Source organism: Cadophora gregata, assembly GCF_030347475.1.
Source record: "Cadophora gregata isolate MNR1 chromosome Unknown scaffold_15, whole genome shotgun sequence".
In the NCBI taxonomy this organism is placed as follows: Eukaryota; Fungi; Ascomycota; class Leotiomycetes; order Helotiales; family Ploettnerulaceae; genus Cadophora; species Cadophora gregata.
In genome coordinates, this window is record NW_026695938.1 from 1,408,473 (window position 1) to 1,434,747 (window position 26,275).

General features: G+C 47.0%; 11 protein-coding genes across 11 annotated transcripts; 4 read left to right on the forward strand and 7 right to left on the reverse strand.

Annotated features, from left to right (window-relative positions):
* Positions 1 to 432: 432 nt before the first annotated feature.
* Positions 433 to 1,897, reverse strand: ONS95_005073 (uncharacterized protein; the record flags this gene model as incomplete). Its single annotated transcript, XM_058498466.1, has 2 exons — positions 1,707 to 1,897; positions 433 to 1,617 (listed from the first exon to the last, which is right to left on the reverse strand). Exon 2 carries the CDS (start codon positions 1,600 to 1,602, stop codon positions 433 to 435), a length of 1,170 nt encoding a protein of 389 aa, XP_058351980.1. The 5' UTR covers positions 1,603 to 1,617; positions 1,707 to 1,897.
* Positions 1,898 to 2,120: 223 nt separating this feature from the next.
* ONS95_005074 (uncharacterized protein) lies at positions 2,121 to 2,768 on the reverse strand (the record flags this gene model as incomplete). Its single annotated transcript, XM_058498467.1, has 1 exon — positions 2,121 to 2,768. One exon carries the CDS (start codon positions 2,766 to 2,768, stop codon positions 2,121 to 2,123), a length of 648 nt encoding a protein of 215 aa, XP_058351981.1.
* A 2,431-nt stretch (positions 2,769 to 5,199) lies between these two features.
* Positions 5,200 to 6,504, reverse strand: ONS95_005075 (uncharacterized protein; the record flags this gene model as incomplete). Its single annotated transcript, XM_058498468.1, has 1 exon — positions 5,200 to 6,504. One exon carries the CDS (start codon positions 6,502 to 6,504, stop codon positions 5,200 to 5,202), a length of 1,305 nt encoding a protein of 434 aa, XP_058351982.1.
* A 534-nt stretch (positions 6,505 to 7,038) lies between these two features.
* ONS95_005076 (uncharacterized protein) lies at positions 7,039 to 8,226 on the reverse strand (the record flags this gene model as incomplete). The annotated part of the gene is made up of 1 exon (XM_058498469.1): positions 7,039 to 8,226. The coding sequence occupies one exon, from the start codon at positions 8,224 to 8,226 to the stop codon at positions 7,039 to 7,041; it is 1,188 nt and encodes a 395-aa protein (XP_058351983.1).
* Positions 8,227 to 9,326: 1,100 nt separating this feature from the next.
* On the reverse strand, positions 9,327 to 10,058 carry ONS95_005077 (uncharacterized protein; the record flags this gene model as incomplete). Its single annotated transcript, XM_058498470.1, has 3 exons — positions 9,327 to 9,580; positions 9,672 to 9,769; positions 9,982 to 10,058. 3 exons carry the CDS (start codon positions 10,056 to 10,058, stop codon positions 9,327 to 9,329), a joined length of 429 nt encoding a protein of 142 aa, XP_058351984.1.
* A 3,473-nt stretch (positions 10,059 to 13,531) lies between these two features.
* Positions 13,532 to 14,035, forward strand: ONS95_005078 (uncharacterized protein; the record flags this gene model as incomplete). Its single annotated transcript, XM_058498471.1, has 1 exon — positions 13,532 to 14,035. The coding sequence occupies one exon, from the start codon at positions 13,532 to 13,534 to the stop codon at positions 14,033 to 14,035; it is 504 nt and encodes a 167-aa protein (XP_058351985.1).
* Positions 14,036 to 14,284: 249 nt separating this feature from the next.
* Positions 14,285 to 15,209, forward strand: ONS95_005079 (uncharacterized protein; the record flags this gene model as incomplete). Its single annotated transcript, XM_058498472.1, has 2 exons — positions 14,285 to 15,037; positions 15,165 to 15,209. The coding sequence occupies 2 exons, from the start codon at positions 14,285 to 14,287 to the stop codon at positions 15,207 to 15,209; spliced, it is 798 nt and encodes a 265-aa protein (XP_058351986.1).
* Positions 15,210 to 16,110: 901 nt separating this feature from the next.
* ONS95_005080 (uncharacterized protein) lies at positions 16,111 to 16,308 on the forward strand (the record flags this gene model as incomplete). The annotated part of the gene is made up of 1 exon (XM_058498473.1): positions 16,111 to 16,308. One exon carries the CDS (start codon positions 16,111 to 16,113, stop codon positions 16,306 to 16,308), a length of 198 nt encoding a protein of 65 aa, XP_058351987.1.
* A 630-nt stretch (positions 16,309 to 16,938) lies between these two features.
* On the reverse strand, positions 16,939 to 18,745 carry ONS95_005081 (uncharacterized protein; the record flags this gene model as incomplete). Its single annotated transcript, XM_058498474.1, has 3 exons — positions 16,939 to 18,470; positions 18,518 to 18,682; positions 18,739 to 18,745. The coding sequence occupies 3 exons, from the start codon at positions 18,743 to 18,745 to the stop codon at positions 17,347 to 17,349; spliced, it is 1,296 nt and encodes a 431-aa protein (XP_058351988.1). The 3' UTR covers positions 16,939 to 17,346.
* A 1,036-nt stretch (positions 18,746 to 19,781) lies between these two features.
* ONS95_005082 (uncharacterized protein) lies at positions 19,782 to 20,222 on the reverse strand (the record flags this gene model as incomplete). The annotated part of the gene is made up of 2 exons (XM_058498475.1): positions 19,782 to 20,019; positions 20,077 to 20,222. The coding sequence occupies 2 exons, from the start codon at positions 20,220 to 20,222 to the stop codon at positions 19,782 to 19,784; spliced, it is 384 nt and encodes a 127-aa protein (XP_058351989.1).
* Positions 20,223 to 23,943: 3,721 nt separating this feature from the next.
* ONS95_005083 (uncharacterized protein) lies at positions 23,944 to 25,693 on the forward strand. Its single transcript, XM_058498476.1, has 4 exons — positions 23,944 to 24,301; positions 24,348 to 24,393; positions 24,438 to 25,197; positions 25,250 to 25,693. The coding sequence occupies exons 1-4, from the start codon at positions 24,059 to 24,061 to the stop codon at positions 25,302 to 25,304; spliced, it is 1,104 nt and encodes a 367-aa protein (XP_058351990.1). The 5' UTR covers positions 23,944 to 24,058; the 3' UTR covers positions 25,305 to 25,693.
* Positions 25,694 to 26,275: the final 582 nt, after the last annotated feature.

Genomic DNA, 26,275 nt, shown 5'->3' on the forward strand with positions numbered 1-26,275 from the left:
GCTCGAGAAACAAGGAAGTGATGCATGATGAACACGAGATCTGCAGAGAGAACCCTGCCAAGGGTGTGGCTGGTCTCGGTTATTTAAAAAAGGGGGAACGGAATAGTGGAGCAACTCGTGGGGAAAGTAAATAGATGGCAAATGATTAGCACGTCAATGGCAACAACACGGAGATAAATAACCAATTAGTGCATATAGCAGTCTTGTAGAATCCCTAAAATCATGAAAATTCCGATTGAACGCCGAATCCAATGACGAAATCAATATTCTCGAATGTCCGGCCTGTAACACTACGACTGAGCAGAGCCCCTTCAATTTTTAAAGGCCTTCTGCTACTAGTACTGGCAGTAGACTTCTGTGCGATATCTCAACAGCAGAGTAAAAACTTGCCAGACATATTTGCTACATTCTCGACTCCAAGACGGGTGGCACTCATCCTTCTGTATCGCTCTCAACAGTCGCGTGCTGAGAAGGTCGAGTGGTAAAAACCCTCTTCAGCGGCTTGTGACTAAGCAAGACTTTACATCCTAACGGGTCCGGAGATACGGCGGGGTTTCTATCCGTGGTCGAAACATTCGTTTCTCTGAAAAAATACCAGGGATAATAGAGATTCGACCGATCACTATCCCAAGGTGGACGCGGCTGTGGGCCGTTTGAGAAAGGCATATTTTTCGGATACACGGAGGTGTGACATGGCAATTGCGGTTGCATCTGTCTCAGTTCGGTGGGTGTTGGCCTACGAGGAGCAGTAGCCTGACCTGATGGTCCCACGATCTTTGGAATTTGAGACAAAGCGTCTGAGCCTACCGCAGATGGTTTCCCTTGTCCAGATGGAGAATCGTAAACGCTGATTGTTTGAGATCCACTGGAATCAGAGACTTGAGGAACGAGCTCTTTGAGTGGATCGGTATTTCGATCTTCCAGTCGGACCTGATTGAGACCCTTTGTTATAGACGAGATACTATCAGGAACCTGGGCGGCGCCACGTCGATTGGAGGCCCGACTTTCGCTATCAGAGCTTCCATGGAAGAAATCGACAATGGAATTATTGGGGGCCCGAGTTGAGGCCTGGTTGCCCTGGGGAGCATGGAAGTTGGTCTCTGGAGGACTGGGTTGATTTGTCTTGATCCCTCTTCCTCCTACAGTTTTCTCTTCCACAAATTGAGGGTTCGTTCTCTCCAGACCTGCTAATTTTCGTTTCTGGGGGTCCATGTCCTGCCAAAGCGGGACCACGAAGCCTCGACCATACTTTCTCTTAAGACTATCGACTTGCGAGTCTCCATTGGAACTCTGAATAATGCTAGAGCTTGGATTGGCAGTGCTCAAAGCAGCAGTAGATGGCGGGAATGCTTGATTCAAAGAGCCCTCGATGATTCTTGGAGACTTCTTTGGAGTTGATTGTTGTTCTGTGTTCGACTCATCTTCTGAGAGCAGTGCTCGTGGAGCCAGCTCCTTCCTTGCTGGGCTCGGAGCTTGAAAATTTCTCCGACTGTTGGCGTCAGAATTTACCCTTGTGAACCCTTCATCATCCGACTTGTTGCTCTCATTGTCAGACCAGCCTCCTGAGATGATGCTCCAGGAGTCGGAGTCGCTGCTGGACATTGCGCTGATTGTGATCTACAAGAGGGAGAATATTTAGAGCAGAACGCAAAAGATAGAAGCAAAGAATAAGCTAAATACACTGCAGTCAAAGGGTTCAGACTTACCAAAACGGCTTGGGTATGTATAGATGTCGTGGGGTTGGGAAGAACGTCGCGCGAAGAATCTTGATTCTTGCGGTCTCGGATCAAAGCAAAGCTAAATTGAAGTGTTTGCGCATTATGTCATCGTTGTCCCATACTTTGAAAAGTTTGGTTGAGCCTATTCAGCGATAGGTTCGGCCTAGAGCGAGGCAGGCGATGGCTGGAGATTAATAATACCGTTCCGCTTTCACCAAGGTGTGCAGATATCACTTACAGGCTGGCAGAAGGGGAACAACGTCTCCATGGTTATTAGTACTTTTTTATTGATAGGACCTTCGATACCAGCATCCGATATTTTGGAATTTCTCGATTGATTACCGGTCAACCAAAAGGCGAACAGGAATTGGAGACGTACGTGCAGTACTTCCAAAGAAGTATTTAGAGGACACTGACGGTCAACTCTGGCAATGTCCCCAAGAACATCTGCTCTGGGGACAGAGACCACATATGATCCAATGTATCTGTATAGCGAACCTCGCCGTCTTTGGTAACCGAGTAGGTCACAGTGCCGTCGTTCTCAACAGAAGTGGATGTGATCAATGTATTCTTGTCACAGTATTTGATGCCACTTATCGTGCAGGTATATTTGTCAGGAGCGTTGACAAAGCAGAAGAGTATCTCCGTAGCAGAAAGTCGAACTTTCTCCCAGAAAACAGGGCGGATCTTTTTGTAAACCTCTGAAAAGATGATTGCCAATACCAACTTACTGGCACCATTCTCGGATTTTGCGAAAACATACAGGCTGTGGGTGATATCGCGCTTCGCTTCTTCCCAGTACCCGAACTGAAAGATACGATGCCAGTCGCAAGGCTCTTGGTCCAATGTGAAGTTGTCCTTCACCGGAACACGAGGGAATGTGGCAAACTTGAAGCGAACACGAACGTCAGCAACTCGGATTGCCCCCTTCACATGTGTCGTATGTTTGGCGATGATCTCCTCTTTGAAAGTACCAGTGTCTGACTTAGCTGGTGTCTTGTTATCAGAGAGATTGGCCCAGGTTCCGGTATTATCGGAATGTTCAGACATTGTGGAACTGTTAAGCGAGGAAGGTCAGCCACAGGTGGATTGCGAGATCTTGATAACACCTCCGGTGGGGTTATCTGTTGTAGCAATAACAAAAAATGTAGTTGACGACTTTTTGTGGTAAAGAGAATTGATTCAATTTCGGACTGTAGCGTTTAATGTAAAGGTTGAGACTCGAGCCCAGGCGGGGGTAGATATAGGATTTCAAAGTCAACACTAAGCCGAATTCAAGAGCTACAATGGGACATTTGTGAAGCCTGTATTCAACCAAAATGCGCTTGAGTAACCAATAAGAGTATCTTCATAAAGTTCTACCGTTCTTGGAGTTGAAGAGTCATTGTTTGGCCTTTGCTATACCTCAAAGGATTTGTAAACAGTTGACTGGCCTTTGTTGGACAACATACTTTGGTTGCCAAGACAACGCTTTGGGGCACAATTACACTTGAAAGAACCCATGAAAGCCCTTGACAGAGATTAAACTCAGACTTCACAAACCATGTCAATATCTGTTCTCAGTGAAGAGAGAGAAGTTGTGGACTTCATCGATCAAGCCGTTCCTCTGAGGCTCTACGAATTACTAGGGGGGCATGTACCAGAACTTTGACCCGGGAATCATAACGCCAGAAAAAAATCAAAGCTGGGACCCAGAGGAAGCCATGTCCCATCTGTGAACAAAGAAATTGCTGACATGACGAACAACTGAGATGCAAAGAACAGTATCCTGTTTTATGAATTGTCGTATCTTCTGGCTCTTTTCCTTTATCTTTCTCAGCTCCTCTGAATGGGAGTGTAATATTGGCTATTGGGGCGTAGATAGTTCTCCAAGCAGGTTTGAAAGTCTCGAATGCAGAATACGATGGAGGCTACGTATTCATACACATCTGCAATTTCGGTCGGAGGTTTGAAAATTGATCGTGCTCTGATGTAGCTGGTGTGGATAGCTACTAGCATAGGATAATAAGAGATGATCGATATATAGCACAAATAAAGTGATAACTTGGGGGATTCCACTGCCTTGTTCGTTTTCTTCTTCTTGCGACATGTTAAGGAAGTAGATGCGTGTGATGACGACTGGCGAGAGGCAGGAGGATGGTTACGATAGTAACAATCGAACTATCCAGATACCCAGTGAGGCCATTCTTGGATATATCGAACATTCTTAGGGTCTTTTGAAATCATTAATTGCGATGCCATGTTGTTCGATTTGCAGTTCCGAGAATTTCAAAATTGAGCCTGGTGATATTCTTCTTGACTATCGGGATGACGCAACTCACAATGAACACTTAGAGCAAGTACCGATACCATTGCTATCAAAACAGTCCAGACTATACCTCAAAGGTTTTGATCTCATTATTAGTTATAATTCGCCAGGTATTTATGATCAAGAAGTTCATAAATAATGGAATATCTCCAGGAAAGTAAAATCACGTGATATATTCTACTAGCTAGAAGGGAGCGCAAGATCGAGTACACTATTATACCTACAGTTGTTGCGCCGGCGATACCAGGTTACCGTCTAGGAAATGTCAATATATTCTAGGTAACTGTTGGTAACTAATTTTGATTTGACTGCTTTAGGACAGTGTACCCAGAGCATCACTTTCCTTTAAGGTAGTTACCTCCAGTGTAGTCGATAGTTTACGGCCGTTCAAACGACCCCGTTTTCGAGATTTTAAACTAACTAGCGTTTTAAGCCTTATAAACTAACTTAAGTCCGTTATATAAAGCCTAAAACGAACGAAACAGGGTAGTTCTTAAGAGCGAAGTAAATAAACTATAGCGATTTATATAACGATTTAAGGGCAGGTAGCTAGCTCGGATAGCTCGGATAGCTCGGTTAGCTATTCCTATTTAGGAAGGTATAACCCGAGCTAAGCGAGAACACCTCCTTTAACCTCCTTTACCTTCTTTTTACCTTAGTTATAGATTTTAAAATAAGCTTAATTACTTTTTCTTAATATCTTTAGTATATAAGACTACTATTATAATATAATTTTAGCCTTCTATTAGGTAAGTGTTATAAAAATAGTCTGTTTTAAAAACAAACCCGTTTTACTATTAGTACATTGAACTAACTACAGTTTTAACTTATTATAATTAACTGTAGTTAGTTTAAGGATTTTAGTAACGAACAGCAGTTAGTGCTAGTTCTTAACAAAACGGCAAAACTATCGACTACACTGGTTACCTCCCGTCTAATAGTCACTTTTCGTGCATCTTCGTTGAACTTCTAAGTATCTTGGAGAGTCTCATACTAAAGGATTCATAGCTCGGTAGGAAGTTGAGGATTAACGAGCGAGGACCGCCACGAGACAAGAAAGCACTGCAAGAAGTTTTTTTTAGTATCTAATCTTCAATATAATTGCACTTCAAATGCGAGGAAGGGCATGGGGAGTATCCAACGCACTCCAAATGGCCAATCCAAAAGTCTACTTCAAAAAAATCCACCCCCGTCTTCCACCAACCCCTCCACAACACCCAGCAGCGCAACACTAACCCTTCCCCGTCCCCTCTTAACATCCTCCATCCTAGCCCTCAACTCCTCCCTCCTCTTCCCCTCCATAATCCCCAAGACCCTCCACTGCATACTCGGCGTCTCTCCAAGGCCTCCCTTCTTCTCTCCATCCACGCCACCATACCCATCAAACTCCCTCAACTCCGCAAGCACACCGTCAAACTCCTTCTTCAGAAGATTGCTCATCTTGTTGTCAAGCACTAGCAAGTCTTCACTCCCTGCCCGTGCTTTACTTAGAAGTTCGAAGATTCGCATGAGGGGACACTTTTTGGTCAGGTTCCACGCCATATTCATCTTCTCTTCATCGCTCAAGCGCATGAATCCCTCCCACAGAGCCTCCAGTCCATCCCCATCCCCATTCCTCTCCAAACTTTCCAAACTAAAACTCAAATTCAAACTCAAACTCAAACTCCCATCAGACCCGTCTCGCTCTGCCTCCCCACCCCCACGACCACCACCACTCAGAAACACGCCCCCAAACCCCCTCTCAAAAACCTCCCCCTTCGCCTCCCAAAGCCCCCCCATCTCCCCTCTCAACCTCACCAACCTCTGCCTAACAAGCAGCCCCCTCGGCGGTCTCGGCAGCGCTTGAATCACACCATCTATATCGCCCAGCACCTGTCTCTTGACCTGCATATTGGTGAACGAGTACGCGCGGATGGAGTGCGCGAGGTTGGCGATCAGGATGCTGATGCTGGCGAGCTCTTCGGTGAGTTCGCTCGTGAGCAGGAGGTGTGTTTCGGTCGGGCTGGCGAGGTGGAAGGGTGCGGGTTGTGGTTGTGGTTGTGGAAATGGGCTTGGATCTTGGGGTTCAGCGAGATATTGGTGTTGAGATCGAGGGTGGTCTTGGTATCTCTGTGGGTTTGGTGGCAGGACTGTGAATTGTGGGTCTCGAACAATCCTCATGCCCATCTCTTGTTTGCGGTTGCGTTTTCGAGCAGGACTCTTTCGGTCCTGGTGTCCATACCGATTCTGAGTCTGGAGCACAGGCGCGAACGGTGGAAGCGGTGGTGCTGGTAGATCGTAATAGTAGCACTCGTTCTTTTCAGAAGATCCTGAGTCCGAGGAGCTGGTGCTACAGGTTGGGGAAGAGGATGGGAGGGAGACACATGGTCGAGCTGGGATGGGAGGCGAGATCTGGTGTTTGTGGATTCGGTAGCGGTTTTTTTGGTGTTTCTTTGTTGACAAAGGGGATAAGGATGGGCAGGAGAGGCAACAACCCATGGTGGCGGGCGGGCCCTGGCCCTTGGGGATTTGATGTTGTGCTCGCTGCTGAGGTGTTGGGATGCTGAAGCCTTCTTTGTTCGAGTCTGTGATGGTATGTGTAAGCGGAGTGGTCCGCGGGATGGGAAGACCTAGTATGGTAACAAAATTTGAATAAAGACGAGATCGACTGCGGTTTTGGTGTGGTCGGATGACTTGTTGACAATGTGCGGGGTGGGCCTGTTGAGGAATGTATGGTTGCCAGTACCTAGGTATGGAAAGTCTGGAATGTAAATAGATTTCTCGCTTATGACTTTTGCATCTCTATACCTATATATAGAAACAGAACTCCGTAGACTCCAACTCTTTTTGAAAGGCCAGCTTCGGTCGCTGACTGCCTGTATACTCCTAATGACAATTCCATACCATCCGTATCATCGTTAATTGAAAACCGAATCCTACTCGAACATCCACTTGTGTACAATCCAACGCCAGCACGCTTTATATGGGATGCGGTCCGCTTCAGGCCATTTTAGCAATCCACATCATAGCACATCACAGACATGAAGTCCCTTCGCCTTCCCTAGCAATCTCCTCGATACCTTTAAGCACCTCCCCAATCCTCCCATAACACCCCTCCAGAGCGCCTAACCTCCCCTCCAAGAATCCCACAAATCTAATCATCATAGTCCCCTCACTCACATTCCCCACCCACCTCTTCTCCCCGGCCCTCTCCTTCACCCCCTTCCTAAGATCCCCATCGAGTCCCCTCTGCAACCCCAAATCCCTCTCCATCTCCGCCACCCAATCCCCTAGCACCTCCCTCTCAACCACAAATCTGATCCCCTCTCCCGCCCAACGACTCGTACACGCCTCAGGAATAGCATCCACCGCTTCTTTCTCAGCCTCTTGCACAGCCTTACGCAATTTATCGAGCGAAGCAAAAGAGTGTTGCAGGAAAGCGGCTTTGCGGAGGAATAATCGCCCACAATGCTCCTTTGTGCGGAAGATGGTGGACATCATGTTGGCCTGTTCTGATTTGCGGAAGCGTCTTAGGTTTTGAATTTGGAGTTCCTTACGAGCGAAGATGAACAGCAAATTGTTCGCGAGATTGGAGGCGAGAAATTCTTGTTGTTTTAGGCGCCGATGCGCACGCCGGAGGAGGGATTGGAGTCGTGTGAATTCGGAGCGGGAGAGGCTGATGTGTGCATTCAAGGCGGTGGAGACTGTTGTCGCGGAAGAGGGCACGCTGGGAGATGGTGTGGTCGTCGGTGAGGAGAGGTTGAGCGTTTTAAGGGAGGGTAGGGAGGAGATTGAGCTGAATTTCGAGTCCCGAGAGCTATGGACGACGGGTTTACCTTTGCCTTTGTAGAAGATGTCTTTTGTGGTGTAGCTAGGAAGTTCGGAAGGCGGGGAGACTGTGACAGACTGTGTCGAGATATTGGTATTGCGTCCGCCTTGAGGTTTTGGTGCTGGCAGTGGCTTGACTGTCTTGACGACCGCAGCGGGCTTCTTTGGACCGGGCTTCGCGAAAGATATTACTGTATCCCATAGTCGCTCGGCGTGTTCAAATTTCGCTTTCTCTTCTTGCGTGGAGGGATTGGGTGATCTTCGTGGAGGGCCGTTGAAGAGTCGGCCTAGCACCTTCTTCATCTTTGAGGAAGGCGCCTTGTTGACATCTGCAGATTTGTCTGTCGACAACCTCGGAGGATCCAGGAACAGTGTCGAGAACCTCTTATCCATCTTGCTGACATTAACCGTAGGTCCTTTGCCTCGAAGTTGTGACATCGATCTGTAGAGAGAGAGAAGTATAGTGAGGTGGAAATTCGATCTGTAGCGGAAGATTCGTGAATGGCGCGGAATCAATTCGGTCTACGATCGTTGCGTTCGCAGAGTATCTATAGCTCTAGGCTATGTTACTCTGAAAGAAATGAAGATGAAGTACGAGCACAGGTGTGTGATCACCAAGTCGTCGCACCACGAAACAGAGTTCACTCGGAAAGCGAATAATGCGAGTGACATATAATAACAGCCCAACATATGCCAGCTCGCCTGCGAGAAACCGAGAAGAGAACAAATCAACAATTCACAAGCCCCAAGTACCAACGAAACCAAGCATACAAATCGGGTCACAAACGTAAAAACAAATAATAAAAAGAAAAGGTTAGAAAGGACGGAGACGCGGTGTCCCAGAAATCCGGAGGATCTGACAGAGTTGAGGCGAGGTGGGATGATCTGCATTGATAAGGGTCGTCTGTACTGCCAAGTTTAGCCGTGCACGAAGGGATTCGGAGTGTCTCAGACTTCTAGTCCTGAAACCCGCCTTTACCACGCAAGCAGTCAGCTCGCTTGCTCTAATTATGGGAAACAAATATGGACTCACATACTGGATCCTGAAGACCCCTCAGCCGCATCGCAAGGTTCTTCCCTCTCGCTCAGAACTGGCATGTGAGCTGGTCGATCGGTACGAATAAATGCGAATTGGTGTCAGGTGCCAGAGAAAACTTTGAGACTTTGAGCATTTGCATATGGGCTCGGATGAGGACATGGGGAAGGGATTGAAGGAATAAGCTTTTGGAATTGAATGAGAACTTGCTTAGGAGTTCTAAAAAGCAGATTGCCGTCGACCTGTTCCTTCCTTCTACCTTTTGTTATATTCCAGCTCCAAAATCCAGTTCCAGTCCAGTCCTCCGATATCCATCCCGCTACCTAGCATAATATCCAGCAAAGCCTTCCCAGTTCACCATACTGCACCCCATTACTCTAGCACTGCCATTATCATATCATATCTCGTGCCCATGCTGTCGCACAGGGTGTGATTGAGTCGTAATGGCAATGATGACTTAGTCGTCATCCTCATCATCGTCACCACCAACCTCCTCGAAATCCTCTTCCTCTACAGCTTTTGCGCCTTTGGTCTTGGCAGGAACGGAATCGACTTCGTCGTCGGCGGCGGCAGAGTCCTCGTCTTCCTCGGGGTTTGCTTCCTCATCATCCTCGTCTTCAGCTGTGGCTGGAGCTTTGGCCTTGGGGGCTGCTTGTTCGGTGGAAGCTGGCTCTGGCTCGGTTTTGCGCTTCTTCTTCACGGGTTGTGCTTCTGTTTTGTTGTTAGTTTTGGTACTTGCTGAGAGATGGCAGTTGCTGGTGGAGTTGGGTAGCTGTCAAGGGATAGGATAAATGGCGCATACCTTCAGCATCCTCTTCGTCCTCAACCTCTTCCTCTTCTTCCTCCTCACTGTCATCATCGTCGTTACCGGCTACATCTTCTGGCTCGGAGTCTTCATACCTGTTGCGCATCATCAGCTTTGTCCTTACGGATATTATGGTCAGCGCAGACAGGAGGCTGACATGTGCGCGTTTGCATCGGCGCATACAGCCTTGTCATCAACCATATCGCATTATGAAGCTCCGATATGGACTGTGAAGCTGCAGGGCATGCAATTGAAGTCGTAGAGGCGATATGAGATGAAAAGTGGTGGAAATGGGAGAATAACGTACTCTTCTTCCTCCTCGCTCTCGTCGCTGGGGAGCGCAACAAGCTCCTCGTCATCCTGCTTCCTCTTTCTTGTAGACATGTTTGCTAATATTGGGGTATTGAAAGTTCAATTGGATAGGTGTTATTGAGAGGAATAGGGTGGTAGGTGTTGGGTGATGGAAGGTTGATGTTGATGTGGGAAGTTGGGAGAAGAAGGGGAGAGGGAAGGGGAGCTGAGAGGGTGGGCGAGAGGGGAATCAACTTGCCATTGGGTGGGCGCATGGAGCTCGCTGCGCTGCGCTGCGCTGCGCTGCCCTGCTCCTGCTCACCTCACTCAGGTATCCATTATTATTGCCCACCACGGCCCACACTACTACTCACTACATTACAGTACTGTGATAGAGCTCGGACCTGAATTCCTGGGGTGCATCGAGCCAGCCGGGGCGAGGGCGAGGGCGGGCACATCGCACGTCACTCCATCTCGCCTCACTCCCCTAAGCGGCCCGGATAAGGGAACAGTGGATGCAGCGTGGAACTACCAGTAGTGCTGCCGTGCCACAGATTGGGTTTAGTGAGGCACGTGGGCTGAGATGGGAATCTTGGGATTGGAGGATGGAATGCCCAGGGGCATTTCTTGAGGCTGCGAGAAACAAGGATTTGGAGGACAGAAATAGCTGGAGGAGGGTGTTGGGATAGTAATGGTTGGCGTTGGATGATGCGGTCTCGGATTTCTGTCTCTCGGCTCCCCCGCCGCAACATTTGTTTTGTAGAGCTCTATCAAACAAATCAACGACCAGTCACATATCGTGATAGGCTAACTACTCTCCCTTTACTATTCCGATCAAATTGTAGATTTAATGGCATCTTACCTCAATCAGGCTATCTTTGTATGGATAGCCCGTGCAGACCTCTGTACGAGTCCCGAGGTTACGACAGCTGATGTACGTCAAACGTCCTTGGTTGATAAAGGAGTTTCCCTGTTAGCAACCGCCATCGTACAGAAAATGCGGTGGTTGGGAGTGATAAGGGGGAGGGGTGCGTGCCAAGCCATGTTTACCGAACCCCTTTTCATGGAACAGCACAGCTCAGCACAATGCTTTCATGTTAAGATCAACAAGATCTTCTTCCGGTTGCAAAGCTCTTCTCCCACCGATTCCAACTGAGACAACAACTCGTCAAATGGATTAGCAGATTGCTGGTTGGCAGAGCAAGGTCCGAGGCTGCTTTTCTCTTCTTCCCCCGCGGCTGGGAAGTTGGGGCAAATATGCAGTTCCTGATTTTTGGTTCTTTCACATTTTCAAGCCCTTTGTATCAAATGAGACATTTAACATCCCTAATTAATCTAGCTATTATTAACAGGCCACAGTACCTACCTCCTTCATGTCAACAAACACACAAGTGGGTCTTCCAATCAATACTCTCCTGACATTTACGGCAATTCCTGTTGCATCATATCAGATGACATCCAAGGGTTTCATCTGGCCATTCATGTCTCCTTATTGTATCCGCTTTCATCATCTGGTATTTAGTTGTTCCACTGAATCCAGGTGACTGGAGGATGGTTCTTCAGCGGGTTGAGCAGTTCTGCAACTTCAAGCCCACTTACATTTCGATTCTTAAAAAAACCTCATATTTGTTCATAAAAACCTCGATTTTGTTTTTCTCATCTTCCTAATTCTATATTATACTTTTGAACGTCGCTCAATTTCAATGTTGCCTTTGGTCTTTGCGAGTTAAGCTTCTCGGACTCTTTCCCGTTTTTCTGTTCGCGTTGCTTCGAAATTGGCCTCCTTGAGGCCATTGATCTTGGTACTATGAATCAACCTACGGTCGCAAAACCTCACAGAAACGTTTGAACGCGCTCCTACTCTTAATATATTGTCTATTTGAAAAATTCTACTTCCGTACAACTGTTTAACTGCCGTTCAGTCGTAGAGTCTGTTCTTGAGCGTCCCCCTTCACAATTTCGAGCGTTCTGCTGCAAGAAATTTACGTGGTGATCACATTCTCTTTAAGTATTACGACGAAGAGACGGTGCAGCTTGATCGGCTTGGTCCAGGCCTTGGGGTTGGACCGAACAACCGGATCATCACCTGATTCTGGATGTGAGAGAGAGGTCACATGACCATCGCAGCCATCAGTTCAACGGAAGGGAAGCCTCAACCAAGCCTTGAAGCAATTTTCTAATAGCTTGCTGTGGATGTAACATTGAGTCCTCGGAATGGATATCTTTGTATCTGTTTTCCGTCCAACTTCCGATTACAACCTCCGAGTGAGGAAGATTCTCGGTGTTCGGGCTGTGACGTCCAGACGAATATGTGGAAGATTTCGAGTGGGTCTCTTCCGACACGGATAATTCCGAACAAGTGAATACAGTTCATCTTCCTTCAACGAAAATTACATTTCTTCTCATAAGAAATTTTGTTTCCAATGCATGGCGTAGGAAAGCTATGATGGTAATGCTGCTGCATTCCCCACGCGGACTTGGCTTTGCGTCAAGCTAGCGAAGTCTTTTGCCCGCGGCCGTTGCATTTCAATGAAGAAAGGTCCCTCGAAAAGTTTGCATTGTCAGACCGCAGTTGTAGTATTACCAAACATTGACTCTGCGTCTCTCGCTCGATCCAAACATACCTACCAAGCTGAGGTGGGACCTTGAGCTGGCTCGGTTAAGGCTTGGCATCAAGCGTGTGGAAGTGACGACGTTGTCGATGCCGAAGATGAGACGGACACCGCAAGCGCTCCTCTCCGCCCAGTCGAGGCCTTCCATTCGAGGTCCTGAACACGATCTTGGTGGTGGGTAAGGTAGGTGAGTGAATACCTGTGTACCTGCGCCGCAAAGTTCTTGCGCCGTTTTATGTTCGAGCACGAAACTATCCATGAAATTTACAATAAATTTTGAAGCTATCTTGATAGGAAGACACAAGAGAATAAGAAGAGGCTCTGTAACCCTTGAGAGTGGATGTTTGGTGGAGTCAGATATTTCACGCCTGAGCGAAACCATGGTAGGTTCACAGAGAGTAGATCCATATCACGTCATAGAAGCCGCAGGTTGTTGTTCTTAAAGATAGGAGGATTCATCTGAGATTCAAGATTCACCGCGGAGTTTGTTGGAATGAATAATGTTTCTAATTCATTTTATTATGCTTATTTACTTATTGCAAGTCCTCTTCATCTTTACAGGTAGATATATATGACTCTCGAGCACTCTTTTGTATGTGCGCTAGAGGAAATCCATTGTCCATTTCCCTCGAATCACCTTGGCTCAACTCTTATTAGACCTTGGTAGCGGTCTAGTAGTCCACTTCACTTAATTGGTTGCTGCTAACAGGTGAGGTCAATCGGTCGGCGAAAGAGAAAGTAGCGGCGTCCCCCATCGCCCTCATAAACATCAGCTCCCCTACAGCCGTGCCCTCTTCCTCCCGCAACAACATTCGCTCACAATCGCTCACCAGCACTCCAAGCATCTTACAGATAGTATCATTCCAAACATTGTTATCGCCAAACGGAAGCACTTCAATTGCACCTCCAACTGCCACCACTCGCTCCCTTCGTAGCTCCATCGCTCCAAACAACATGGCCATGGAGCGTGAGGTCGCCTCCCCAGGAGGTCGCGGCAGCGCTTCCCACATCAAGTGGGTGCGCGACGAGTTCAACATCAACTTGAGCGCAAAAATTGCCTCCAAAATCATGCTCGATCGAGCGCTCAAATCGAAGAAACTCGTATTCAATACCAGTCAACTCCCTCCAAGCTCTCCCTACCACTGCAGGTCGATCGAAATCTTCAAGATGGGATGGAGACGCAAGTTTTGCGACAAGGTCAAGATCATCGAGAAAACCTTTGGTCCCGACGTCTTTACTTACGACCTGCCTACAAACACAATTGCTCGATTCGTGTCCGACTGCAAACGTATCGAGGATACATACGAGGAGTCGGAGGGAATGTCGCCGATCATCATCCAGGCAGGATTGGAAAGACGCTATACGGAATTCGGGGTCTGGCTGAATGCATGGTATGACGCGCTCCTCACCCGCGAACTCGAAGCCCGCTTCGTTATCACCATGAAGAAGCGCGGATGACAAATCGACAACTCTCAATCGTACAATTTCTATTTCCACGAGGAGAAGTTGTTTGTATTTTACAATAACCCTGGGAGTCCGAGGCTCTGCCACGAACTGATTGACATTTATTTTATTCCGTTTAGGCTTGTACAACAACGCCTTCTCGACGAAACCTTCAAGAAGAGATCGAGTCACGAAGACAAGCTCTACATATTCGAAATCATCTACAAAGCAGTCAGACAGGATAGAGAATTTGACAAGCTAAAAATGGGCGATATGCACTTTGATTTGAAGCTGGGATACCCTAGTTGGAGAGTTCTAAGTGAAATGTGTGTCAACATAGACAAAGCGGCCAAAATGATTCTCAGAAGATTCGGCGTGGATTACTTCTTCGATGAGAATCGAGAGTTCAGAGAATTCCTCCTGTTCTGGGCCAGACGTTTCTGCAAGGTCGCCAGGAGGGCTCTGGAGAAGCCAATGGTGCGGGAGGAGTGGGCGGTAGAAGTCGGCAAGATTCTGTATGCCTTACTAGAGTTTCTGAAAACGTCTCATGATGCGCTCTTGGAAAGAGAAGTGGATGCGATGCTAGAATCTACCTTGGAATTACTTGGTGAAGACGGCTTGGCAGTCACGCCGTTCCTTCCAGGCCAGAAGTCTCGCATTTTTCGAGGGAAGATCCACCTGATAGACAGAGATGAGTCCGACTCTAAACAGCGGGTCGCTGATCTCTTGGACCAGAACGAAGACTTATCAACAAGTGGCGAACGTGGGGGACCACTACAGCTTTCCAGGAAAAATATGGGTCTGCCGTCTGACAGTATTATACAGGAGATAGAGGATACTGAGGACGAGCGCAGAAGGCAAGATGAGGCTCTCATGGAAGACTTTGACTCGGACTCCGACTCAGATTCTGAGGATGAAATATTCCCACCTCTCCGCGATGAGGCCATTCACCCAATCTGGAATACGAAACCGCAGAAGGGTGAACTTCAAAGACGTTTCGTCTCCAAACCGTCTAAGGTACTGAATCCATATCTTTTGACATCTCAACGATCTGGTTCCGACTTCGCTCAGCCAGCATATCGTCAAACGCCAGATTCGCGTATCGTTGAATCACCAATTTCCATGAGCTCACAACAAGTTGCAGGTACAGAAGCGAACTCCACGCCGACGCCGAACTCAGCCGACCTGAGCAATCTAAGACTGCAGCGCAGCATGGCAGCTACCACTGGCCCTTCGAAACAGGCAAGAGTACCCATGACGGATGGCTCTTCACCCTTCTCCAGCCCAGCTAGACCAGTAACTCCAGTATCGAATGTCCGACTTCAAGCAGTCAATAAAGAGGATAGTAGCAGTAAGATCATCCTTCAACCAACACTTCGTACTCCGACAATTGACCAGTATAACCGCAGACCGGCAAGCCTTCCCAACCAGAGTCGCGAAAAGTCCTATCAAAAGAAAGGCAACCAAATGTTCAACCAAAGGGGATCTCAGCAACATGATGGCTTCAATGCTGGTGTGAATCAGGCGCTTGGATCGTAAGTATTGCCCTTCGTATTGTAGAGAAAATTGCTACCATTTATAACAGGTTCAGCTCGATGGATATAGCTCAACTTCCCTCTGGTGCTCAGATTGCTCTTGGTAACCCTGATTCAAACAAAGAATCTGTCGACAGCTCTTCCATTAATGAAAATTTGGAACTCCACCAGCCCCACCAGAGGTGAGTGGTTTCATTCGCAAAGCTGATTCCTTGGTTAATACTTACGGTGTGTAGACTCAATAAATGGTTGAATGACCCCACAAACAACGTCACCGCCTCGTTTTCAACAGCACAACGTCCGGGAGAGCCTTTCTATCCGCCAGCCCCGAACATCGAGCAACTCCTCAAAAATCAAAAGATCAACAGAAACAGGCTTCGGTCCGTGCGAGGTCCATCACAATACCGAAATCTAGAAGCATATCAAGCATCGCCTGCTGGAAAACTGTGCGTATTCTGCTTCTCCTCCTCTGTTCTTTTGTAGCCCTAAAGTCCCAGACTGACTTCAATAGAGCCCAAGCAACAAGTAGCAGAGGCCCTCAGTACGGATCTCAAGATGAATCCCCGCTGGCCATCTAGCGTCTTGGAAGTCGGCGTACAATTCACCGATGACTGGTCAAGCCAGCCAATGTCTCCACCCGATGGATCTAGGTCGTGGGATCAATGGTCTAAGAAACGGAGCGAGCATCAGGCAAATGGATACAAGCTGACGGACGAGGAGTTTGAGGCTGAGATCAGTCGGACTTATGATTAGGTGGTCTTAAAAAGTTCTTTCCTTTCTTGCGTTCTTTTTTTCTTTTTTACTGCGAAGGGAGTTTGGGGGTGCAATTTGGAGATCCAGAAAAGAAAAAAAAGGTTGTTGAGTTTGGAAGTTTTGTATTGTTAGTTCGGGAGTTATTCAAAAGCATGGTTTTCAGTTTAGATATTGGTTTTGATGCTTGATTCGGCGCGGTACTCGTGGAATGGAGCGTTGGCCGTGTGGCTGGATATCGTCGTGAGAATCCTCCTGACTGTTAATCTCTGCCGTGAATTTGTCCAAGGAGTTTTTACTCTCAGCTAAAAGACATAGACGATGTGCTTTAGTTTCGCCATCAGATTGATACCATTTCCTGAGGTTTATGTTGCGGTTTACATCGTAGGAAGACTGATTTGATGTTTTGGTGGGTGGTTACCTTATCTGAGCGAGCGCTAGTTTGTTCATAACGCCGAGGTTGTAGCCTGATCGAAGTGAGGAGGGTGGAGAAGAGGAGGCTTGTGATGCATGAGAAGAGTATCTAGATCTCCGTGGATGTCTAAAACCTCATGGTCACATAGGTCTCGAGGTGGTGGCTCGTGGATATTTGAGATATATACTAATAGTGTGAAGGGTGCAACCCAATGTCTAAACTGGACGAGCGATAATTTAGGTTTGAAGCGTGCTGAGATACTGTTTCTTGTATAATTTGCAAGAATATTTTCTTGAGTCTATCTTTAAGGAATGAAAACTTGGTTCGCGTGTCGGAGTGGAGTAGCCCAGTCTTGACAGGGAACAACACTGACTGCCTATCTTCAGGGACTTAGCGAGGCTTCTTCAGATTGGCAAGTAGTCCTAAATTTCGTAGTTTATCTCGTATTATATATGTGTTAGAATTCTTGTAGGTCTTCTGCTGTGGTAGCATAAAATCTACATTATGCCCTATGCAATGTTTGAGCAACCCTTTCCAGATGCAAGATGTCTATCCCCATTATCCCGATTACCAAAACATCACATCCGCGTATCTACAACTGCTTGCCAGGATTTTACATTACTCAATTACGTCTGGTGAGATGTCTGAGACTCTGCTGCAGCTTTCTTTTCTTCAATCGTTCTCTTCAATTCCGCTTCTCTTGCTTCCAAAGCCTGAAGGCGTTGTAATTGCTCCCTTCGCGCCTGGATATGCGCCATCTCCTGTTGCATCTCACGAACTTCCTCATCATCTTCTACGTCGTGCACTTTCGGGTTGGTCACTAGGTTTGGTGATTGGTTTCTCTGGGCGAATTGTACTCCTGGTGGGGTTTCTTGATGCCCAGGGTGAGATATCGAAACACCGGTTGATGCCAGTGAGCCATCTTCGTGCGCAGACCTAGTAAGAGCAACATCTCCAGGAGATTCCCTAGCGATCATCTCATGCCTCGTTGGCGCCGTCTCGTTGTTCAACTCGTGTACATCTCGTCTGACTACACCCGACTGGTCATCATGCCCTAATTCATGCACCTGGCGAAACCCGTTCGGGTTTTCTGGAAACTTTGACACATCAACTTTTGGAATATCGGATATATGTTCCGGAAGTCCTCCATCGTCCGTTTCCTGGGTTTCTACCACGTGCTTTCGAGTCGCTTTCCGTTTTCGCCGAAGATAAATGAAGATGCCTAAAGCGAGCGCAATGACAGCAAGAGGTATCGCGACACCAATTCCTATCTTTGCGCCCAAAGATAGGCCAGATGGAGGAGGTGTAGGTGCCGGTGTGTTTGTGGGACTCGATGAGACTGTAGCGCTTGACGTGCTTGTCGTGTAGGGGACTCCAATAATCCGAGTTGCAACCGGCGAGTCCGTTGCTGTGATTGTCGAGGTGAAAGGGGACACCCAAGGCGCCACAGTAGTCGTTGAAACTACAGTCGCTACCGATGGTCCGGCTTGCCAGACAAAGACGATGGTGTACGAACTGCTTGGATCTGCGATGAATGTTCCTGTGGATGTCGATGCCGCCGCACCAAATTCCGTCTGAAGTGAGGTCACCGTTTCGGCGGTCGCTGGAGTGGATGGCCCAGAGCCTATGCTAGAAGATTCATCAAGTATCTGTCGTCCGTAGATTCGCATGGAGTTTTCCATGAATCTTGGAAGTACCACAGTAGGAACTCCGACTGCTTCACAGAGATCCAAGACTTTTCCAGGAGCCCCTAATTATACGTCAGTATCACAGACACATCAAACTTTCATTCGATACTCACGTCTTCCAGCGTATAACGGGCATCCTTGGGCACAATTTTCAAAGGTATTTGTAGAGGCATCGGAGGAGAGATGAGGAGACTCGAGGAAGTGGAAGCGCTCGCACAAGCAGACGTAGTCAGTACTTGCACAGTCGAGTTGAGACAATCGCGAGGAGATGCAGCTGGACTTGGTAGAGTTAGCAGCGACAAAGCCAACGTCGTACTATGAGAGTCATACAATACATCTTGGTAGTTCGGATACAAGCTTCTGAAGTGAGACCTGGGGAACTGTGGAAATGTTGAACTGAGGGGCAGCGGAAGTCAACGAAATGGCCTCCGCACCACTGCATGCAATATTAAACAGAGACAGGACGTGAAAGATTGTTTCCCAAGAAATTCCACTGTGTCGTGAAATCATTTTCATCCAGGCTCGGGAACGGAATGCCTCTGGATCAAAGACAGTAGCTGGATAAAGAAGAGCATAACGAAAGGAAAATGGAGACCTGGAGGTATTTGCTCAGATAAACTTGCGATCCGGGGCTCAGCAGCCCAGCTGCGGCGTCAACATCAATCCATGTTCATGAAGAGAGCACGCACACAGGAAACACAACCACAACCTATGAGCGTGAATTCGATGGAGCCGAAAACAGTGGATCGACGCTTAGCGAAGAAAATAAGGCATGGACACTGGACTCGCTTGGATTTAAATGACCAGGGTTCATGCCAAGTCAATACAGCTGAGGCTCGGAACCTATTTCGGGATTCATATCCGTCACCGATCTAAACAGAAGGAAGTGTTTGGGGGCCATTGAAAAAAGAAGGAGTCCTAATGAGGAATTCTACCGAGGTACAGCAGGTGTTTTCCGAACGGTTTGATGCACGTCCAAGTCCTATATTTTGTTGCAAAACTGGCAGTACTCAATCCTTTAGATGTCCCTGCTAATCCCAAAGCTGCCATCCATGACTCTCTCCAAGTAATTGTTGCTGGTAAAAGCACTATCAGTAGGATTTATTTTGGAGCCCGAGAATTCGACACTCAAAGGTATGAGATGTTCTTCGCCCAATTGAGAATGGCCCTGTCTGACAGAAAGACTTATAATTCTTCACCCTCGTTCTAAACATAATTGACTACAAACAAAACCGACTAAGATACCCAAAGAACAAAGCGAGCGGCAGTCTTCTAGTCCCGATCATTCCTCTCTTTTCAGGTCCAATTCCATGCATCTATACCAATCCAATCAAGCTTTTGGAATCTCAGCCCAGCTCTCCCAGAGCTTCCCCCTAAGCAGCGACACACTTCCAAGAGGAAGCCTTGTCGTTGATCCAGCTAGGAAGAGAAGCAACTCCCGGGCTAGCATTGAAGCTGAACCCAGTGCCGACGCATCCTGCGTCAACCCAGATTGTGCAGCGGAAGCCAGGCTTGGCCTTGCCGGAGGAGACGATGTCGTTGAAGTTCGATGGGAAGTTCACACAAGTTCCGGGGTTGCTGGAGCCGGTGAACTTGAGATCAAGGAAATCACTGTACGAGATGTCAGAAGTGGAACATGGAATCTAAATGCCAGAGTGGGATGCATACGAGTTCTTCCAGACGTCAATCAATGCCTGAGCACGAGCTTCGAGCTGTGCGGGCTCCGCAATTGCCTCTGGAGCAGCGACTGGTGCTGGAGCAGCAATTGCCAAAGTGGCAAGGACGGAAGCAGTGATGATGTTGATGAATTGCATTTTGAGATTGAGTAGGTTGGTGTTGTTGTGGGAAGTGAATAAAAGGCTTGAAGTTGTGTTGTTGAGTAGAATGCTGTGATTGTTGATGTGGATGAAGAGATCGGTTCGAGGGAAATTCTGTGTACTTTATACTGATGGTGGGAGTCTTGATGATCATGTATCATAGAGCTGTCTTCTCATCTTTTCCTCTTTGCTCAGCTGGATGTTGTGACACCTGCCGACCTCATCGTCACGATATTAACCTGACATCAGATCAGATCTATTCTCAACCCCTGAGGTCTTCGTGTCTTTGCCAAGCTGTTGATTTGAATTTCAATTTCAGTAGATGCATGCAGTCATTTTAAGCAGTGAGATCCAAATTCACAAGGAGACAGCGTGAGGAGCCACACCGTGAGGATATGTCCACCCTGGGAAATATTATTTGCCCGCCGTAGCATTGAGGAAGAAGCCTCGAGATATTCTGCATCATTGCAGTGCACGACTGTTTGGCTGTTGTTATCTTGCGCAATTCTTGTGATAATGCGGTATTTTATTTGATCTCAAGCTGCATTGCACCGCGAGAGGAGAGAAAAGAACCAACTCACATCGGAATTCACAGTCGTCCTTGGCGTTCCTTTACATAAAAACCTCTTCGTTACTGTCCGCTTAATCAGCCATCCGCATTGCAACCTTCATCTCTCAATACCATGACATCTTATTTGGAAGCTTTGAAGTGTTGCAGCAGGTGACAGAGCTGGCAGAAGCAGTCAGATAGAATTCGGGAATTACTAAGCATTTCAACAGATCTCGTCAGCTCATATTTGAGAATGAAAATTGTCATAGCCTAAGCTATACCCGATTCATTTATTTGTGTGATACAAACATCGCTAATCGGGACAAAGGTGTACTGCCCCTTCCCTAGTAAGCCTTACTCGTTCTGCATGTCAGCCGCGTGATCTGACAACTGGTGCTTGGCTCATCCTTTGAACAGACATTATCGTACCATACGTTTAAAAAGGCGGTGATTAACAAGAGTACGTGTGGGTAAGCGATCCAGGATCAATTATCAGGAAGGGTCCTGTAAGCCGCATCCGTCGCTGGCGGGTGCTAATGCACGACATTATGTTTTACTGCCTCTTGACTGAGGACCCGATTCAAACCTGCGTGATTATATTACGTACAGCAATCGGCTTTCACGATTCACTTGACTTTAAGTGAAAATAATCGACGATGGATTTTACAGAACCGTCGTTATCTTAGTGAATAAAGTCGCCGAGGCTAATCTTAGAAAGAATTGTGACATGTTTACTACATATCTTGCAAAGATGCATTTCAGTTTAATAATAATATTTATTAAATCTTGATTTATCTGATACTACTAATGCGTATCAGGAGAGGGTCTCTTTAAAGATTTAATTATAGAAAACTTTTATAGTTCTTGATCTTTTCCATATAAATTAAAGTTTAAAGAAGATATCTTTAGTATAATAACCTAAAGATAGTTACAATTAATAAATATAATCCTAGTGTATAGTTTTGTATAATCTATCCTAGTTCAACGCATATATAAATACTCAAATGCTTCTAGATTATAACACATAATTAGTCTCACTTTTGGGTTCTAACTTTTCAAGCTCTGAATTAGTCTGTTTACCTTTAATGAATCTCGCGGCAGCCTCACTAAGTGAGTCCCAACATATTAGACTTCACCCGAACTTCAAAATCGCTCATCACCCAGTCACTCTAGCTGCATCGTCGCTTTTCACGTTCCCAGGAGAGATATCACATAATTAGCCATGCCTTAAATGTGGCCTCTACGGCATATGCAAGGCCACTGAATTCATTCCTATGGCGTCAAGGTTCTGCTCTTCACGCTGTGCACTTTCTCCTTCCTCTGAACATGAGTTTTTGCGACTCCAATTTCTGTCTGAACGTCTAGCTCTTTCAAAATCGCCAACTGGAATTCTATTAACAGAACTGGTCCGTTTGCCAACACCTTGCTGCGACGAGCAGAGCAGATCCTGTACTGAGTAAATGAGCTGATCGGCTATTTCTGCTCTATTCGCATGTAGTGGTTGTTCTTCTTCTCAGGCAGCCACGAAGCACAGAGACTATTCTCTTTAAAAATTATAATAACAGCGATTTGTATGTTGTTAGCATGTTAGGATTCTTCTCTGATTTGTTGCATGGACTCTGAGGACCAGCTTCAATATCGGGATCCCAATGGCGGCCGTGATGGATACCTCCAATGTCCTGACATGTAGGCACGACTTTCCAACCTCAACCTCCTCTAGCTACGCTCACTAAGATACAAAGTATTCATGACCTCGGGAACGATAGCGGGCGCTCGTTTCGTCTACACCCGAACCTTCAAGCGGTACTCACTCATAGTCACGCCGAACATTACCTGGCTCGTTTGCAGCATCATCGATGCTGGGACCACAGGGTACACAAAGCTATCTGAAGTTGCAGCATTATTCTTGGGGTGGCAAGGAAAGGATTGAGTCAGATAATATTTGGCTGACCGAGGGGGAAGCGAGTGCCGCGAGTGGAATGGGTGGCTTGGAAAAGGCATAGATGTACTCGAAACCGGTTGGCTTCGCAAGAAATACTTGCTTCGCTTCTTTCCCAAATGCTCTGAGAGCTCTGCAGCTTTGGTAGCTTCAACTGCTTGGTGTTGTGGTAGAAAGCCCACTTTGCCGACGTTTAGCGAGATTGTAAACAAAGAGGGAAAGCACTGCTTAAAAACACCTGTACACTCTACAAGACACAAAACATCTACAAGACACAAAACATCTACAAGACACAAAACATCTACAAGACACAAAACATCTACAAGACACAAAACAATTGGTGCATTACTAAACAAGACTCATTCTATTATGGAATGATATGGATTGGAGCGACTGGAGTGACAGGTGGGCTGGCTTTGGCCAGTCCGTCAAGTCATGCGGAGGAGCATCCAACAGCAAGAACTTGATTCTGGCTTGTTTCAGGGGCTGTAGCTCAGTGGTAGAGCCTCGTTTGCAGCGATTCCTCTACTCATCAGGAACATACCAATTGTAAGGGAGTTGCTCATTCCAGTGATTTGATTGGATGGCGGTCAGACAAAAGTGGGGTGCTTCTCAGCTGAAACATGCAACTTCATTCAAGTTTTGTGTATTTACATATCACGAGAAAACTTCTTACTGTAGTGTGCAAAAGAGATACTTCATGTCATAGCATAATGGAATGACTACGAAGGTCTAACCATCTCTTCCGTATCCTTTGCAGAATAGTAGAGTTCATGGCATCTCGGGCATCTCCGAAGCCTCTAGTCCACTTAGTGACACATCTGTCCACTTGGCTACCCCTCCCTTACCTAAATTCGGCAAAAATGGCAAAAAATAATTGTTGGAGCAGCGGCGGATCCTAGAAGACATGTTAATACATGGTTCTGAGAGCAGTTTCATAAGTATTACTTACGAACGCCGGACTTCATCGATCTGAGATTAGATACTTTTGAGTATCTGCTGCAAACGAGGCACTCCTGGCGTCGATTAGCACGTGACAGGAAGGTCTGGAATGATATTACTCACTACCACTGAGTTACAGCCCCATTGTTGATGTTCGAAAATGGTTATTTGATGATATACTCACCATATTGAAGCGTTTTTTGGTGCCGCACTGATCCTGAGCTTAAGCGAGGCGCCAAGACACTAATCCCGCAGTCAAAGCCTGAGGCAAGGCCAAGAGCTACTGCGTACAATCGAATGGAGGAAGTGAACCTTAATGGAGACATAAGAGGACATTATGACTTGTTTAGGAATGTAAATATTAGAGGCATGCTAGAAAAATGGCTCTTATAATTCTAGGAGATGCCAGGCAATCAATGGTATCCATGTTGGCAGTTGCATACGCTCCTCCTGGCATGTAACCTTGCCGTCAACACTTTAAACTTCGGGGCGCATCTGCGACCTTCAACCAGCAACCACAACATCATGATTCTGAGACAGGCGCGCCGGTTTCCTCTAAGGCTTCTATTTCTACTATCAATCCTAGCAACTCAGGCCTCTGCCTCTTATGGCGACCGCCTCCCGAGCTTCAAGCATTGCGTAGAGGTACTAATATCTATCCCCTCTCCCAGATATCTCTAATAGCTCCCAGGTCTGCAAGGAAGAGAACTGCGCCAGCGGGCACCCGACGTCAATACGTAGGTAGTACCGGTCAATTCGAAGGTATTACTAACCTCCGCAGCTCTACTACACCAGCTCCTCTTCTGGGACTGCCCAGCCGAATGCGATTACACCTGCCAACATATCATCACCGACCAACGCGTGGCCGCGTCTGAGGACATCGTCCAATTCCACGGAAAATGGCCCTTCTACCGCTTCCTCGGGATGCAAGAACCCTTCTCAGTCTTCTTCTCCCTCCTTAACTTCCTCGCGCACCAAAATGGCTTATCGAAATTGACCTCGAGCATACCTGCTTCGTACTCGATGCGAAAATACTACGTCCGGTTCGCATACTTTGGCATGGCAAGTTGGGTCTTCAGCATGCTATTCCATACGAGAGACTTTGCTCTGACAGAGCAATTGGATTATTTTGCGGCTGGTGCGAGCGTGCTGTATGGTTTATACTATACTGCGATCCGGTTATTCCGGTTGGATCAGGGAGGGAAGCAGACCAAGTCGATTCTGCGAGCATGGACACTGCTATGCATCAGCATGTACGTGGCACATGTCACATACCTGAAATGGTACGATTGGGACTATACATACAACATGGCTGCAAACGTGGTGGTTGGTGTGGTGCATAATTTGATGTGGAGTTGGTTCAGTTACAAGAAGTACAGGCAGTCTGGGCGAACTTGGGCAATGTGGCCAGGATTTATTGTTGCTTGGATTATGGTGGTTATGAGCTTGGAAGTGCTTGATTTCCCACCGTTGTTTGGATGCTTGGATGCACACAGTCTTTGGCATCTTGGGACTGTTGGTCCAACCATGGTTTGGTACAAGTGAGTATCTCCCGTAAGGATGACTTGGGCCAAAGCTGACCACATTTTACAGCTTCTTACTCAAAGACGCTCAAGACGACATGGCAGGACAACGACTCAAGGCTTGAAAAGTAATAGAGGGAGGACAGAATAACAATTTTACTTGGTCAGCAGTGGCCTACTGGGAGAGGCTTGTGGTCCCTCGTGCCGTATTTCTTGGTCGACTTATGGCTCCAGAACCAGCGAATGTGCAGTTCGCTTGCTTTGCTTGCAGAAGATACCCAATTCAATATTCTTTGGATTTCGAGTGAGTAAGATAGGGCACGGAGGCTTTGAATGGGCATTGGATCCCTCAAAACAATGATGAGGTTCTTGCATACGAGTGTTTAAATATATCAATATCGACTTTTGGACTTTGGTCCATTTTACAATAGCGATTTTGACGACATTGAGAACCCCAAAGATGCTGTCCCGTGATTGACGTTCTAAAATCGTCGTCTTACCTTCTCAAACCATGCATCCAACTCCTGGGACCGAATCCCAAATCCCCTCATACATTCCCCCCTTACCCAAATCCCCCCCACATCGTCAAAATCACTCAACTCTGTTGCATATCGTAGCGCAACGGGCTTCCTATTCGAGCGACGCGATGGGGTGACTTCTCTTTCCATTTCACATAAGATCCACATCTTGACATTGTGTGGTAACCCGTGCGCTCCATATACCCCTATCCAAAGTAGGTAGGTGACCAACACGAAAATAAGTCGAGTTGTTCTTCCGAATTTCCCTTCTAGCATGGTTCCAACATTCTTGTTGCAAATCGCATTTCGTATCGCATCGAATTGCTTCTTTTGGTCGAGCCGTTGAGGAAATTTTCCTCGATACTCGTCGTTTCTGACATGTTACGAGTAAGTGGTTCGCCGCTTACTTTCTTCTTTGCGGCTTTATTTGCCCGCTGACGATTCGGCCTGTAAGGCTGTAACGCATCTCACGCGGTCCTGTATTTCGATATAATATGAGCTTGGTAAGGTCTCGTCGCTCCGAGTTACTTCCTGTAGCAGACAGACGGCGAAATGAGGCAATTCCTTGCGAGCCTCAA